This window comes from Papaver somniferum, chromosome 3, assembly GCF_003573695.1.
Source record: "Papaver somniferum cultivar HN1 chromosome 3, ASM357369v1, whole genome shotgun sequence".
In the NCBI taxonomy this organism is placed as follows: domain Eukaryota; kingdom Viridiplantae; phylum Streptophyta; class Magnoliopsida; order Ranunculales; family Papaveraceae; genus Papaver; species Papaver somniferum.
Window position 1 is genome coordinate 158,250,462 of NC_039360.1, and position 17,769 is coordinate 158,268,230.

The window sequence follows — 17,769 nt, forward strand, 5'->3', positions numbered from 1 at the left end:
AACAAAAAAAATAAAAAAATAAAAAAAATAAAAATAAAAAAAATCTAAAATCCTAAAAACAAGTCCGCGTCGGCGGCGCCAAAAATTGATGTGATTTGTAGATAGTGGTAAAAGTGGTTCGATTCTCAAACTTGCGAAGGATATTAATTAGACTTAAATTCTAATATTAAAATAGAAAACTCACTAAAAATTATAGCAAACTCAATCAAAGTTGATATCAATATTAAATGAACACTGAGTCTAAGATTCCACTATTTTCCAAGTTCAAAATGATTTAATCCAATATTTATATTCATGCAATTTTTCCGTTCAATTTGATTCTAAACTATTGCAACAAGTAGATTCTCAAAATAACAAGTGTAAATCCGAAGCATAGAACATCAAAAACCTAGGTCCAAGCATGCTCTATCAAAAGAAATAACAATTGCTTAACAAGAATCATTCAAACAATTTTCACTCAAGGCAAAACAATCATAAAAATAATTGCGATAAATAAATAAATAAGAATATACCACTTTTTGTTGGAAAGCTTCCTCTATCGCCTCAGAAATGAGGTTTAGCTCCTCATATTAACCACTTGCTCAAAATACATGTTTGTTGCTCAAAAGTTGATTAAAAAGAAGAGAAGGTATAAAACAGCGTGTTTGTAACGAATATAATTGTTACGAACCACTGTTACAAAGTACCCTAACACAGAACTGTTGCGAACTTTGAATAATTGTTACAGAAATTGTGACAAAGTGATTGAATTTGAAAGAAAAGGCCACGGATTCTACGACTGTCTCTTACTGCTGTTCTGTGTTCTTCTTCTTCCTCTCGCCTGTATCTCTGCAACTTGGTGTTTTTATGCTCTGATATGTTCTAAAATTCCCCAAAGTGTACGTACGTCTTCTATGAGCTATCCCAACTCCTTTTATAGCCCACAGGTCGATTGAACTTCAAGAAATCTTCGGCTATTCTTATCTTTCCTCCACCTCAAGTCTCGGGATTTCTTTCCCTGCCAAGCTTCTCTACGAGGTTCTGTGAGTTGTAAACTTCTCAAATAAGGTAAGATAGAGTCCCAAATATAGTTAACCTCTCCAGAATATCGCTAACTCCCATATATATAACCAGAAAGTCCGATAATAACTTCACTTCCCTGTTTCGCTCAAACCGAAGATTTGTCACTGTTTTATCGAATCTAATGCTCATACCAATCCTGTTTTGACTCATCAACTAAACTCCAATCCATCTCCACGTCAAACTCCGACTAAATCTCCTCCTAGTCATCAACAGAACTTCGATAAACATCCAGCTCCTCTGTTTCGCTCCAACATGGTTTTTCAGCCGAAAATACTTGATCCAAACATACACACCAACCCTGTTATGATTTAAGAAGTCCAGCCATAACAGGATATATCCAATCCAAAGAGCCCATTGAATCCGTCCAAAACTCCAGCAAAATTCCACTGCAAAACTGAATTTGAATTCAGTTTTTCCCGCCAAAATTCTGGTGAAGATAAAGGGTGCCCCCTATCCATAGTAGGGGTGTAGATAACATCTCTCTTGGGGGTGCCATGGGGTTCCCCTTATCCAATCTGTGGGTGCCAATATCATTTCTTCCAGGTGCTTTAGACAACTTTTCGAGCCGATTTTTCCATAAAATTTTATTGGCCAAAAATACCTACACACACATAAAACACCATAATAAGTACAAAAATGAGCTCTAACAATATATAGAATCGAGACAAATTAGACACCAAAATGTGTCTATCACCTATTTCATCGAAAATGTATTACCCATTCTCATTCCCCCCCTTTAGCAGCGTTGGTCCTGTGCATTTGTCCTTCACAACAAAAAAGTTGGTGTGAAACTCAAACAAAACACAATTATCTTTGCAGAACTGAGAAACCGATATAAGATTTCTTCTAATATTTGGGACATGATACACATGATTTAAAACAAAGCAGCGTGAATTATGAGTGAATGTAGCGTTACCAATATGCGCAATTTCAAGACCAGTGCCATTACCAACTCGAACTTGATATGTTCCTTCATACTCATGTGGAATGCATAAGTTGTTGACATCAGCGGTTAAATGATGCGTAGCACCAGTATCAATAACCCATTGTCCATAAGCTTGTCCACCAGGTAAGGCAATATAAGCTTCAGGTGCCTTGTTTTGTTATGTGTTACCTTTGTCGTAGCGAAACCATCATTGATCTGCAGTATGGTTGCGCTTCTTGCAAATCTGACAGAATATTGGACCCTAAGCAGCAGACCTCTGGGGATGTTGGGGATGGCGATTGTTGTTGTTCGGCTGATATGGTCCTCTTGGTTAATTTGGAACCCCTCTTGGTGCATTCCTGCTTGCAGACAAGAAGGATGAAGTGACAACATTAGGAACTGGCTGTTGTATCTGATTCATCTGATGTTCAAGCCTCATCTCAAATGTCAGAAGATGAGTTTTGAAAGTAGCAATATCCATTGTGTCAGCAGTGCTCAAGGCAGTAACAATGGGATCATAAGCATGATTTAATCCATTGCAAATGGACTGCTTCATCTCATGAGATGGTACGGTGTATCCAGTTGCTGCAAGCTGATCAAATAAACGCTTAACATCATTTAAATAAGCCTTCAAAATCTTATTACCTTTGTTCAATTTTTGAAGTTGTCTCTTGAGATTCATTTGGTGAGCAAATGTTTTTGGGGAAAACTCGGACTCCAATGTGTCCCATATCGCCTTTGCAGTATCAAGATATGCAACTACACTGAGTACTTCAGGTCTTCACTCTCTGGAAGATTTCTTGGTGGTTTTACTTTTGTTCCATCGATAAACCCTGTTAAATCATAACCTTTCAGGATAGGCTTGAATTGAGCCTTCCATAATATATGATTAGTTTCTGTATGTTTCAAGGTAACTAGGTGATGGATTTGTACTTGGCGAAGAGCAGTTGTAGCTTCTGCCATTGTTGTTGATGCTTTTAGGGTTTTTTTTTTATTGGGTTTTTTTTTTTTGTTGATAGTTGCGGAAGCTAGACTTGGATCGAATGGCTGATACCAAGATAGAATGTGATATTTGGGTAGGAAACCTTCCACACTTAATGTGGAGATTATTCTCTTGTATTTATATTGTTCCCAAGTACATTATTCAGAGAAACTGATAAACATAAATACAAGTAAGATCCATCGATAAACCCTGTTAAATCATAACCTTTCAGGATAGGCTTGAATTGAGCCTTCCATAATATATGATTAGTTTCTGTATGTTTCAAGGTAACTAGGTGATGGATTTGTACTTGGCGAAGAGCAGTTGTAGCTTCTGCCATTGTTGTTGATGTTTTTAGGGTTTTTTTTTTGATTGGGTTTTTTTTTTTTTGATAGTTACGGAAGCTAGATTTGGATCGAATGGCTGATACCAAGCTATAATGCGATATTTGGGTAGGAAATCTTCCACACTTAATGTGGAGATTATTCTCTTGTATTTATATTGTTCCCAAGTACATTATTCAGAGAAACCGATAAACAAAAATACAAGTAAGATCCTAGAGAATAGTCAGAGTGATATGTTGATGACTTGACTCTTGAGAAACGGCTTCTGTAGTCTGAGGAGATAGTTGAGAATCTTCTGTAACTGATTGAATACTCTTACTGAGAAACAAAACTACGCAATAATATGCACAATCTCCACAAAGAATGCACAAAGCATAGGATCTTGGTCCATCTCCCCTTCGCACCCTTGATAATCTAAGATATCTTCCTGCGTCATTCTCCTTCACCTCACATATATATGAGGTTTCACCTTCACGCCTTGGCCATCTAGTTTTCTCGCAGTTAACCTCCATTGTTTCAGTCATAACATCCAGTAGCCAAAACTTGACTCAATCGAGTAATGGATCCAAGAACTAAATCCTCCACGCTTCTTTTCCTCTACTCTGATCCCTTTTTTTTTTACCTATCGTCTCCATTGATACGAAGAAAATCTTCCTCTCTAGGTAGAGCGCTTTTTGCGCTCTTTCTCTCTTCATTAACAAAAATCAATTCTTCGTCTACACCTTCCCTTGCGCATTTAGTTCTTGCTACCAAATAGGAAGCATAATTGAGGATTTCATTTTATTAATATTTTTCTTTTCGGGGTTTTTTTTTTTTTTTGTTGTTGTTGTAATAAGCTCATAAAACCTTATAATGCCATTGTATTATATGTTTTTCGTTCAATTCATAAGCAAAAACATTTGAAAACTCGGAAAATTCACATTTGAGTATCAAAATTTTCCCTTTATTCACAAGAAATAGACATGTACCGACTGAATTTTACAACGCAGCTAACCGTGGTGTTGCGGTGTAGCGTTTACAGATGCAGTAGATTGTAACTACACTTCCAAGTTCCAAGTTGTCAGTGCAATAAGCTATTTCGCACCATTTCCATCCAACTTATCTGAATCCGAATCACTTGCATTGTAACCTGAAAAGATTGATACATACAATACAATATAAAATTAATGAGACCACTCATAAATATCGCGAGAAATTATCGAAGATTGAAAATCCTCACCTGGTTGTTTATAAAATCCTAACCTCCCGTACCATTGACGATCTGCTCCTTGATATTTTTGGAATCCAAGCTCTACCCTGCAATCTCAAATTTAAGAATATTTTTATTTATTTTAGTGTGTCAACACCTTTACCAGAAGAACTACCCGATGGAGGAGTAGAATTTGAAGCCTATCAGCTACAGTAATAGAAGATAAAGAGTTATTGAAACTCTTTAACTAAACTCACACTTGAATTCAACTGACCTCAGAAAACAAACAAACTCGTAATTCCATCATGGCACTAACAATAGTCGTTGGCCAACCAGCAGAGGATCAGTATCTGTTGCAGGTATTCCGCCAATGGGATGTTAGACATTTTTGTCATAGGAGAATGACAATGTTTCAAAATTCTACGCCAATCTGGGTTTTGTAAACACACCTTTGACGAATCATTTCTGAAATAATGCTACACATGGGGAGGTTTTTCGAAAATACTCCCACTCCCACGCCTATATCACCCGCATAATTTGAATTTATCGGTGCTATAATATGTATAACGAGGAAATTTGTAAAATCGTTCATTCATGTAACTTAGAGAGGGGGATCATCTGATTACTAGAAGGTTTTATCTAATCTAAGAGCATGGTTTATCATAATGTGCTTTCTGAAACAGCATCCTTGTTTGCGAGCTACAAGGAGAAGCACCTTTACCATTAAAAAGAGTCAAGGAAATACCTTGATCTTTTTTCGTTTTAGTTTTTCATTCATAAATTTTTTTGTCAACAATTAGCGGAAGACATGTACATGTTGATAGCCACATCCAATCGTTATATGTATGATTCTGCAAATTTTGGAATGGTAAAAAGAAAGAAAGATAAATCAGGGTCAGTTGTTTAAACTTAAAGCAGCTGATACTCATGATAGATCAATAGAATTTTATTTTATTTTTGAAGCATGCCGTTTACGAACTCTAGTTTTTCTTCGATGGAGATTTGTAATTTGTAATGTAGCGAGAGAAAATAACTCCAAAGATAAGATTAAATAAATAAATAAAAGATGAGAATTTTTTTACTTTGAGTAAAAGCTCAAAGTTAGATTAGTTGAAATGAAGGAAGATGGATTGATTGAGACGAAAGAAGAAGGGTAAGACTATAATTACTCAAACGGTATTAGCAGGTATCTTTTTGTATCAATTTCGTATGATTCTATATCCGACTGATACGACTGATATTAGAAGACTGATGCTACCCAGTTAGGTTTTCATAAGTATCAATCACTTGACGAATAAATTTAGAAGGATAAAAATTAGACAGAAAATAATTAGCAGTCAGCATTCATGCTATTCTCTTTTTTTTAGAAGGCCTTAACTGTAATAAAAAAAGAGGCCATTTACAGAATGTTTTCACTAGCATAACCCTCTCTGTAGATGCGGGAAAAGACGTCTGGTTTCATAAATTCTAAACAATTCTGGCATAATGTTTTGAACCGCCATGGGATCAAAGATTTATTTTTCAAAGCTAATATGATATTCGTAGAATCAAGTTGAAACTAGATCTTCCTCATATATTTATCCATAGCGATTCTTAACGGATGATTTAAATTTAGGTAGAACTTTTATGGAAGTTTGCCGAAAGACTATCTCTTTTAATAGTATTAAAGGATTTCATTTCAGTGTTCAGTCAAAAGGGACATTTGTTAACAGTCACGTTTATTTTGTTGGTCACCGAGAAGACATATTTTTCAACAGTCGCGCGTCAAATTTATAAGAAGAATGTTCAAGGAGAGAGCAGTTGGACGGACAACCATATCGCATAAGAGAGCAATGTCTTTTTGTACAACACAAAAATCTCTAGCAATAAGTTACAAAGTTAATGATCAATCTTTGATGGGGTGATACTCCATCTCCTTCATTTATAGAGGGGAGTTATTATAACGTTTTGTCTAGTTTAAGAGCAAGTTTTATGGTGTTTCCGATTTGCATTTGGAATGGATCATGCAAGACTAAGGCTGGGTTTGGTAATGTTTTTATTTTTCCAAAAGAACTTTCAAAACCTATATATGTCAATAAGTTTTGAAATTGATGTTTGGTAAAAAAAAATCAAAGTGCTTTTTACCCAAAACACTTCCCAGATTCCTCAATTTTTAAAAACCGGGGAGGAGGAGCTTTTAAAAGCTACAAAAGCATAAGTTTTGGTCCCACCAAATTTTAATGCTTGACTTATCCTTTTTATCCCTATTTTATTTTATAAATGACAAAAATTACCCTTAAATATATATACAATCAATTTTTTATTTCTTATATTTTATTTTCAAACTATTTTATGTTACCATTTCATTTAATTTGTCAAAAAAATAAAAATAAAAACATATCTTAAATAATTACTTAATTTTAGTTTAGTTTTTTGTTTGAAAATTATATATATATATATATTAAAAAGTGGTTAAGTAAAATAAACTTTTTTAACAATCATAATAATAGTAACAATTAGTAAATTTAATATTTAATCGTAAAAAAATTAATTATTTTTAAACTCAATAAAATAGAATACAACTAGTTTCAGAGATATGTATGTTTTTGTCATTTGCCACAACAACAATGGTTGAATCTCATATTTTACCAAACACATTTTGATTGCCTTTTTAATCAGCTTTAACTTTAATTAATATTTTACCAAACGCCTAACTGCTTTTTTCTCACAGCACATCACAGCAACGCACAACAGAAAAATGTTTTTACAAAAGCCACAACAATACCAAACTAAGTCTAAGCTAGATTTTCGCAGACTAAGAGCTTCTCCAATGAAATGTATGTGAAGATAAATGTCTAAGTCCACATAGGATAGACATTCATTTTTCTTAAATTCTTCTCCAACCTCAACTTCTTAAATCTATGTGAAGATGATGTGGCTTAATTTTTGTTAGACATTGTCAAGGTGAATGTCAAGATTTAGACATTCACTTGACAATGTCAATCTATCCTAGTAAGCTTTTGCTTACTTAAATTAATTTTACCATATTAAATAACCATTTTTAGCTCTAATAAAAATTTAAAATTACTAAAAATAAAATTCACATTTAATTCATAAAACATTACAAACAACACCATTGGAGATGGACCATTTTTCTTCCCTAAACTTAAGAAAAAATTGGAATAAGGAAGTCTTGTTTGTGTTGCCACCTAGAAAGCACACACAACCACCGTTGGAGAAGCTCTTACGCAATAAAAATCTGGTCAACATAATGAGATAATTATTGATGTGTTCACTTTTCTCAAACAACTAGCATCCTTGTTCACCACATGCACCGCATAACCCATGCTGGTTTTTTTACCCAACCTTGATTCAACTACCTTATCATACATAGTCAAATTTTATTATCTTTCTTATCTGATCATCGACAAAATATTCTTACATTTTCAAGTCAGAAATGGGTGGAAGACCAATAACCTACAGTCCGAACTTCAAACGTCCTTGTTGATGGTAAAAAGAAAGGGCGTTTATGGTGGTGGTGTGTGCGGTGGGAAACACGGCTAGTTTTTCTTGGATCTGGACTTGAGAAATAACAACAAACATAAGATTACAAGACTTCAATTGTAATTTAATAAATTTTGTTTGCCAAGATTAAAACTAATTAAAGTATAAAACCGTACTAATAAAGATAACGAACAGATAAACACGTATATATTTGAATGACTTATTTAAGAAAACGAACCTTTTCTTTTCTTTTCTATTTTTGAATGGAGAAAACTCAGAAAAGGAACAATATTAAAAAAAGAATTACGGGTAACAATTACAAAATGATACACAAACTTAGAAGAGAGGCAACGTAAAAACTAAGCTACGTTACTCTAATAATTTCTGATTGTCTTAATTTAACTTCCACCGAGTTTTGATAAATATGGGTCCGGAAACAGTACAAGTAAAAAAATTGAAGTTGAAAAAAACTACTGTCTAGCCGTAAGTATCAAAATCAGATAATGGGTCATTTATCCAAATATTTTTAAAATATGGTTCTAATGGACGAGTAAAAATTAGTACAGGTGAAATGAACACCAAAAAAATAACAAGGATGAAACTTGATTCATCCTGGCTTAAACTTAAAAAATAGAAAGGATGAAACTGGATGTATCCTGATATAAATTAAAAATAAGAAAAAGTATTTGAAAATGGCTAGGATGAAACTGTTTACATCCTGGGTATTTTTACATTTTTGTCAATTTAAACAATATCAAAATCTAGATGTCTTTTTCATCCAGAAATTATTGGTTTTGGTCTTTTTAACCAATTTTGTGTATCAAGATACGACTAGGACGCATGAGTTACGGATAGGAAATTTAACTACTTACGGCTCGAAAATACCTAGACGTAAACCCATTCAATTTGTTTTCGGTATCAGAAAAACATACAGCTAATTAAGACACATTGCACGACTCAACCACAAATGATCACGACTAGGTAATATTACGGTTGGAAAAATTAACGTTTACGTACGGGAAATACCTAACTGCAACAATGATAAAACATTGAGTTCGGCCAATTCAAAAAATTTATGGGAAGAATCGAGTATGTCTCAGGTTCAGACCCTTCAGGCTGCCAAAGCTAGCGGCAAGTGACCTAGCGCTTCATCTTAATTTCGCAGAATCAACAATCAGAAATTATTAGAGTAACGTTTTTTATTTTTTATATAGAATTTTTGATGGCTGTTAAAGCATAGAATTTTTGATCTAGCACAATGAGGTCATAGATTTGTTCATTTTTCTGAAATAGCACCGATGCCTCATGAGTCATGCCTCATGCCTGCAATCTTTTTAGCAAGTTTTAGTTGTAAAGTCCGCATTAATGAGTGAAAGAGAACAACGTATAGAGCCAAAGTGAAATTTTTTGACCATTCTTTGTTTCTTCTTCTAAGAATGGAAAAAACAAAAGAAGAAATAAACAAAAAATTCTTTGATCGAAGTTTCTAAGGTAGCGACAGAAAGAACATAAATAAATTAATGGCGACGAGTTAACTAATATAAATTTTGTGACAAGCACCCAACTACAGATAAAGTTTAAATGCCTGCTATTATAAATAATCTCGTTATATGCTTGTGTTACACTCTCCCACTTCATCAAAATATAAATCGTCTTTCAAAAGTTTTGAGTCTCATATCTTCGTTCATCAGATTCTTAAGTAGTACTTTTTTTATCATCTTGATATCCAGTACTGATAACATATGTTGGTCGTCCGATTCTACACTTCCATGGATCTTCAAGAGCTATTTATCACAGAGATAGCTGAAAAGTTCCTAACCACGGGGGCAGTACTGCTTTTTGATGGAATTTCACAGCCTTTCCATGATCCTGATAACGTCTTTATTTGCATTCCCTTTGCATCATCACTTTCTCAATACTCCTTTGATGTTTTTCGAGTTCAAGAGTACTACTCATCTTATGACGATGAGTTTCTTGGGATTACTCAAGAAGAGTCATCAGATATTCTGATGAATTCTTTTGGTAGGTTTAGATCCAATAATTTGTGGTGTACTATGTGGGCAGGATCTACTAGATCCAAGCTTTGGGTACCCATAGATTTCATTCAGACCTTTAAGGGACATGGAGCCGACATAGAGGTATATTATAACGGGGGATATACGTACTTCAAAGAATTGTTGTAGCTTTAATTATTATAGCTTCAAGTAACAAATTAATACTGAGGATTTTGTTTTGATTGCACAGGGGTTTTACGGTCTTCTCCTTCCACACTACTGTCCCGTGGTAAGACTTTTTCTTCCACGACTAGAAGAGGTGCAATTCGAACTACGGACATTTCCAGTGAGATAGTATTCTTTAAACAAATGAACAAAACTAGCTCAGTTTTTTATTGTTCCGGGAAGATTCTATTTTTGACTTCACTATTGGAAATTGGAATATTACTATTTAGGTGGATGCAAGATCTGTTGCAGATGGGATGGCTTAACTATTTTTATTGATGCTGCGGACCCCAGAGAAGCACCATATGTTCCCTTGGCCGTACGACCGGCAGTCTCACAACGAGCAAAAGCACGTGCATCAAGGGATTATATCACAGCAGATGCACTTCAGCAGTTCATTGCTGATGCTGGTTACAGGTACTTGCGCTTCCCAAATTGGTGAATTGTTTTTCTTCAGCAATTATCAATCACTAAACCCATTATATATGTTCTTATACAGAGTCATCAAGGGTCCTAATGGTGGGGATACTCTTGTCAAGAAGTATCGGATACGGTTGAGGTGAAACATAGATCTCATATGAAATATAAATCAAAATGGTTCAAACATATTAATGAATATTATTGAATAAACAGGGGTATTGATGCACCAGAGATCCAAATGCCTTTTGGAAAAGAGGCAAAGGTAGAACTCACTAAGCTACTCCATGGAAAGTGTTTGACTGTTGGTGTTTACGGCGTTGATCAGTATGGTCGGTTCGTAGGAGATGTCCATTGCAATGGAAATTTTGCACAGGTAAAACATAGTCATCTTACTGCGAGCAGTTCCTTCCATTGTAGGGTATCCTAACAATTACAAGTGTTTGACTTAAGTATACGTTTGTTTTTTGCCATTGAAAATGCAACATTGTCTATAATATGTCTTTTCTAATTCCATCATTTTAATAGAAAAAATTAAACAAAAAAACTGTACTAAATTAAAATATAGCCGCTCACAGGTGATGTTAAGTCATAAGTGTAATATACTAGAACTCTTTTCTATTGCGGTACTTCTTTTAATATCTAAAAAGATTCGGCCGCCAAACCCTCATTTCTAAATATACCTAAACTGAAATCCTGGATCTCATCCAACCTGCAGAAAATAATGCTCCAAAAAGGGCTCGCCTGGCATTTTGAAAAGTATGACAAACGCCCTGAACTCAAAAAGGTGAATTACCCATCCTTTTTTACAAGATTGCTGTTTTTTTTTTTCTCGCTCCAACCTATTCCTGATGGCACACATGTTTGCATCTCAAATTAGTGGGAGAAGGAGGCTAGAGTTGCTCGCGTTGGGCTGTGGGCATCCCCGAATCCTGAAAAGCCATGGGAATGGAGAAAAATAACTCGAGGGTGCTCCAAGCTGAAACGGGATACTTCCTGGGTTCAATCACTCATTGATGAAGGTGAAAGAAATCCCGAGGGCCTTATATATGGTAGCAGAAACCCTCAGGTGAGGTGGAACTAGCAGAATAAAAATGCAGATCTTATCTCTTAAAATAGTTTTGATAAAGTTGTGTAATTATTCCAATAAAGTTATGCAAACTCTAGAATTATTCAAACATTTTCTTTATGCAAGACAAGAGGATCTCGTTGAAATTTACCTACCGAAAAGATAAACTTAAAATTAAAGCGTGAATCCTAACATCTTGGGAAGTAGCATAAATTAGCCTTGAGTTGAAAAGTTTGCATGCTTCATTTAGTCTTCGAGACTTCTAGAGTGACTTCTAGTCCTTGATTTCTTTCTTCAAATTTTTTGTTTCATTTTCATTGAAATCGTGTAAATTAACTGCACAGCAGGTCTTTCTCTGCAAATTCTTGTATTAGAGTGGGAGGTGCTCTCAGTTTTCCATTTAATAAACTAACCTCGCTTTTTTCTAATTTAAATAAATACCTATGCTGTTAGAGTGCTAGGAAATCGGTCAGGACCCGTGCACCGGATTTGTCATTTTTGTTTGACTTCGTTCCATATCTATTATCTAACCTGCATTTACCTACTTTACCATTACCCTAATATGAAATGAAAACCAATTCTTTATCTCACTTTAATTCCTGCCGCCTCCTTCTTCAACCACCTTTCTTCCATTTCTTCTATTTCTATATATGATCACTGTTAACACAGTCAAAGTAGAGCTTAGAAATAAGATTTGCGGAGAGCAGTTGGAAGTTGGAACAACTACACAAGGAGTAGAGCATCTGAAACCTATCAGTTACAGTAATATAAAGAACTAATTTGGAACTACAAATTCGTACGTCGTATTCATTAGTCTGTGAGGTCGATGCAGCATGACCAGCATATTGCCTTCACGATGTGCATCATGGGTGATCGAAATCGACGTAAACTAATCCCATTTGCTTCAAACGTTTTGCAAAATGTATCCAGAAGATACCATGGTCATGGTGGTTGATACGTTGGAGTGCTTTAGGTTGACTTTAACAATGATCAGATTATATTTCCAAATTGAGAGTCGACAGCAATGCGATTTCAGACACCACCCAGATTTCCCAAGCTTCAGCTTGCAATCAGTGCTATTGATCAGCCTAAAGAAACTGCAGAAGCATGAATATAAGATCCCTTCCTTCGTGACGTATAATTGCGCACACCAGTCGCTGCAGATCCTGGGTGCCCCTTTGCATCCTGAAAGAAAGGCATTGATCATAGCTTGATCAATGATCATCTATATTTTCTTTTTTATTTTGATCGTATCCTTGGTTCTAGAGATCAATTTTCAGCTTTTGCAAAGAAGGTTTGGTACATTACACCTTTTGCAATAAGCCCGGTGCTATGGAATGAACGGGAGTGCGATGGTAAAGAAAAGGAATGTGTATAATTGAAGTCGAGAGATTAATATTTCAACGGGGGAGCTAAATTCTTGGTTCGAGAATATCAGTTTCAGCGATTTGATTTTCAACTGCAATGCTGTTTTCCATTCTGGTTAATATGGGAATTGATATCTGTGACCCATTTGTTGGGATTGTACTTTACTGTGGGCTGTTTTTGCAGTCTTGTTTTTTCAAAAAGAAGAAATCATTTTCTCTGGAAACAGCATTTTTCTTGTGTGTGAGGCGAGCTAGGAAACACCTTTAATTTCCTCTATGTGAACACCATTATTCCATTAAGATTCACCATAAAGACAACGTATCATATACCGTTACCAAATTTCATATACCATATGGAGTTACCGAATTTCATATACTTTGGAATGATCAAGAAAATGTAGGTTGATTAATGTCTTACATACTTTATTTATTTTCTTATGAATGACGTATCCGAAACGGGCGTGGGTATAATTTTATTTTACATTTTTTTATATTTATCACATCAGTGATTCCATGATCATGAAATAAAGTATCTTAATTCTTAATCAGCATCTATTTTTGACTACCCTCTAAATTTGTACTCCCCCGTTTCGAAAAAACAGCGTTGACTTTGTCAAAATATTAAGAAGACTGTAATACTTTACTTGACTATCCTTAATTATTTACTATTTTATGTTAATAAAAATGGAAGTATTAAAAACTGCCTAAAATTGTCAAGAGGATTGTAAATAGAAAAAAAAAATTAAAAGAAATCGAATTTATGGAGTATAAACTCTTTAGAGAATTTAGTTCTTGGAGCTAAATATATTGTCTTTTAAAGGAATGAAGGATATATTTTTCTCCTTATAATTGTACAAATTTCTTTAGTATTTTAGATTAGGTCCCATTAGTATGCATTTTAGAGAGTTCATTGAAAAAATATACCCATAAACAAAAGCTGGACACAATTTTGAAACTGACGGAAATGGAATATAGAGGTCGGTCTTTCTGAAACAAGGGAGTAATTGGTTTCGTCTTTTCTTTTACTTTTAAAGGAGGAAAGTAATTAGATTTAGGAGAAAAAGAAATTACAGACGAGAACTTCAAAAGAGAGGTAAGGTAAAAAGTAAACCAAATTATGTAATGAAATTGAAAATAGTATCCCATTGCACAGTTTTGATACACTGTGCAATAATCTACTCAGACGTCTCTGTGTTAATTAGGTGCAACAGAGATCATTTTTGCTGGAAAGCTTGAAAGCTGGAATGAGATGGGATTAGTTTGTGTAGCAAGCTAGGATGTCTGACTTGTCTGTCCATTAGAAGAAACGGACTTGATCTGTATGGAATTGTTTGGGCCCAAACAATTCTGCGTCGGAAGGGAAGGTGCTTAGGGGTAGTTTAATGTCTTATAGTCGAAGAAAACAATTAGTCTTCGTTAGCTCTTGTTCGAAATCGAGCAAAAGAAAAGTTGTGCACAAGCAATAAAACTAGCTCGTTCCCTTTTTTTATTTAATCGGGACGATTTTGTGCATGGCTTTGTTTTTTTTTTCTTGGTAAGACTACGAAATTTAACCTTTTTTTTTCTTTTTTCTTTCTTCTTTTTGGTGGCTTTTAGAACATATAGCATATTTTTGCTGCAAAATATAATCATGAAGATGTGTTCAATATTTCCTTTCCATTATTTTTTTCTTTTCGCTTCCACACCCAAAACTAAATATGTTAGGTTTTTTTTTTATGCAAACCCTAATCTCTAACTAAAGAAATCGGTCATGATTTCACCGAAAATAATAAGGAAACATCACTCTGCCACTACATCAATAGTGTGACTCAGTTACAACAACATCGAGCAATATGCTTATGCACACTCCCATTCTTATCATATTTCATGACAAGAGCTAAGTGACTTTTAAAGTGTCAACTAAAATCATACAGTTGCACGAAATTCATTAATCATCAAGAGTAAACATATAATGATATCATGATGCTATTAAAAACAACATCCAAAATAATTAAGTGCATGAGCATCAAAAAGCAACATTAAGATTTCAAAATGAATCAGACCGGTGAAACTTCTCAGTTGGGACGAAATTCCGACGTCATAACATTCATTTCTATTACCACCCAAACAACTATAATCTTCAATGTGCCACACATCCTCAAAATTAAAATTTCTTAACTTCTTTGGTATTAAGACCATGAGGACAACATATACTAATTATTTCACATAGTGATGTCTTTGGACAGATTACTAATATCACAATTAGTTAGAATATGCAATTGACAACGTCGTTAGAAACATATCTTATAGAGTTAACCATTCTTCAAGGGTTTTATTGGCAACCCAAATTATTGGTTAAAACTCGATGCAATTACATACGAGCGTAAAATAGAATTTACATAATCATTGCAATATATGAACAATTAAGTAGTAGAAAACCGCATGAACATGAAATATATTAAATATAAGAGTTACTTTAATGATTCATACTGACGGATTGATTTTTACATTATTGTAATATCTCGTGTCTAGAAATTCAGATCAAAATTCTAACTCTTACTGCTCCGGAATGAAATGAAAAATATTATTAGGCTGACCGAGCGAACCGAAGGAGGACTCTATATATGGTGATTTTGTGTCAATCTGAAGCATGACTTTTTTTCCAATTTGACACAAAAAAATTGGATTTGGTGTAACCAAATTTTTGATGGTTGTGTTTCACTAGACAAGATTGTCCCTCCCTTTTGGTCCAATTACTATAACTCCTTATGTATCCTATTTTTTAGGGGTATAATTGGTAACCAAACTTTAATATAACATCTCTAAAAATCCGTGCCTTGGAATTTTACAAATCTGACCTCGTTGGAACGGTTTTAAAAAAATCTACGCAATGAGTACAAACAACAATAGTAAATTAAGAGTTTTTACGAAAAACTCGGAGGTATTTATCATTTTAGGCACAATTTTCGAAAATTAAATGTATATTCATTATGAAAACCACCACAAATGAAATGATACATAATACTTTATGTAGCCATATTTTGGTTTATGCATCAACTTATTTTCTGTTGCAACTGACAAAACGATGTACTCCCTCCGTTCCAAGAAAAGTGGTACTTTCACTTTAGGCACAATTTCCGAAAATTGAATGCATAGTCATTATGAAAACCACCTCAAAAGATGCATAACACATTATGTAACCATATTTTGGTTTATGCATCGACTAATTTTCTGTTTCGAGCAATAGTCCCACCGTGGCAGCGGTCATCAAGTCTAACTCATGAGACACTTCTACCATAATTTTCATTCTAGTTCAAACGACATCAACATGCGACCAATATGCCAACCTTAAATACGGAACATGCAAATGCAACCAAATGGTAACACAAATATCAGCTTGTCATATATATTTCGATCCATACCATGATCTTAACACCTTTGGGTATCAAAATCACCTTTAAGAGAAAATATTTGACCTAATTATTTTAACCAATGAAGTCTTTGGACAAGTCATTAGATTGTAATTAGGATATACAATCACACTTTGTCACCGTAACTCTTAAGAAGTTTACTATACTATTCAGGTCACATTTGAAATATGCACCGCGTGGATGGATAAATTAAAACGTAAAAAAAAATATTCCTTTTGGATGAATGAAGACACGTACAAAATTTATCCAATATATGACCGTGATTTCTAACTTGTTGTTTCATGTATCCTTATATCCTTATACGGCATGATACCTTTGGATAACAAGACCATCTTCATATAAAAATACCAAGATAGCTGATTATTTTTCTTAATGGAGCAATTTTATTTTTTTTAACACCAAATCATCTTGGAAGGCAAACAGTTATTATGTCATTCGTCCCGTAATCCAACCCCCAATGAATGGATACTTTGGTTATCCATTCTAGCGGATAAAATTCAGTAGATATATCAAACAGGGTCATATTTAATACGTACATGGCATATTTTATTACTAGCACGACCAAACACAATAATAAGAGAAAATACCATGTGTCGTTATACTAGGAATGTTTATTTCTAGATCGTAATCAACTGACATTAGCTAGTTGTTATGGTTGATGATTCAAGTACAGGTGAAATTGATAACTCAATGCAAGATAACAACTACTGTAGCCACACTGAGCTGAGTATTTTCTTCTATTTCATTTTTTCTTCAATTCAAAGACTAAAGCGACAATAAATATTACTCGAAAACCCTAACTGAAAGAGACAATATATCGACTCCCTACACATGGGCTTATCAGCACCATTGATTCTCTAATTAGCTTAAATCTTAAGTAACAATATTAACAGAATTGATAAGAGCATCCATTTTCCACAGGCAGACATTACCCTCTTCAAGGATGAAATTTTGCAAAAAGGGGCTTTGATATTAGCAACATCCTCCCATGTAGCATCAGCTGCAGTTGTATGAGACCATTGAACCAATATCTAAGGGAAAGTAATGCGACCACGAGAGATTTATCTAGCTCCCAACATGAAAATAAGCTTGAGAATAATCTCACCTATAGCATTAGTCTGTGGTAATGTTTGAATAGTGATTGCAGCATTACCAATGTGTTTGTTCAGCTGAGAAACATGGAAGACATGGTGTATATGTGAAGAAGAAGTGAGTTGAAGCTTATATGCTACTTGACCCACTTTAGAAATCACAAGGAATGGACCATAATATCTTTCTAAGAGCTTGAAGTTTCTGTGCAGA

At 34.4% G+C, this 17,769-nt stretch overlaps 2 protein-coding genes across 2 annotated transcripts; both read left to right on the forward strand.

Moving 5' to 3' along the window:
- The first annotated feature begins 9,576 nt into the window (after window positions 1–9,576).
- On the forward strand, window positions 9,577–10,352 carry LOC113361735. Its single transcript, XM_026604868.1, has 2 exons — window positions 9,577–10,123; window positions 10,230–10,352. Exons 1-2 carry the CDS (start codon window positions 9,728–9,730, stop codon window positions 10,332–10,334), a joined length of 501 nt encoding a protein of 166 aa, XP_026460653.1. The 5' UTR covers window positions 9,577–9,727; the 3' UTR covers window positions 10,335–10,352.
- On the forward strand, window positions 10,349–17,481 carry LOC113360173 (uncharacterized 38.1 kDa protein-like). Its single transcript, XM_026603711.1, has 7 exons — window positions 10,349–10,376; window positions 10,435–10,621; window positions 10,704–10,763; window positions 10,838–10,997; window positions 11,340–11,408; window positions 11,502–11,690; window positions 17,389–17,481. The coding sequence occupies exons 1-7, from the start codon at window positions 10,349–10,351 to the stop codon at window positions 17,479–17,481; spliced, it is 786 nt and encodes a 261-aa protein (XP_026459496.1).
- Window positions 17,482–17,769: the final 288 nt, after the last annotated feature.

Coding starts and splice junctions, on each gene's coding strand:
- LOC113361735 (XM_026604868.1), top strand. CDS start 9,728: ATGTTGGTCGTCCGATTCTACACTTCCATGGATCTTCAAGAGCTATTT. Junction 10,124..10,229: donor GACATGGAGCCGACATAGAG/GTATATTATAAC, acceptor TTGATTGCACAG/GGGTTTTACGGTCTTCTCCT.
- LOC113360173 (XM_026603711.1), top strand. CDS start 10,349: ATGAACAAAACTAGCTCAGTTTTTTATT. Junction 10,622..10,703: donor ATTGCTGATGCTGGTTACAG/GTACTTGCGCTT, acceptor GTTCTTATACAG/AGTCATCAAGGGTCCTAATG. Junction 10,764..10,837: donor AAGTATCGGATACGGTTGAG/GTGAAACATAGA, acceptor TTGAATAAACAG/GGGTATTGATGCACCAGAGA.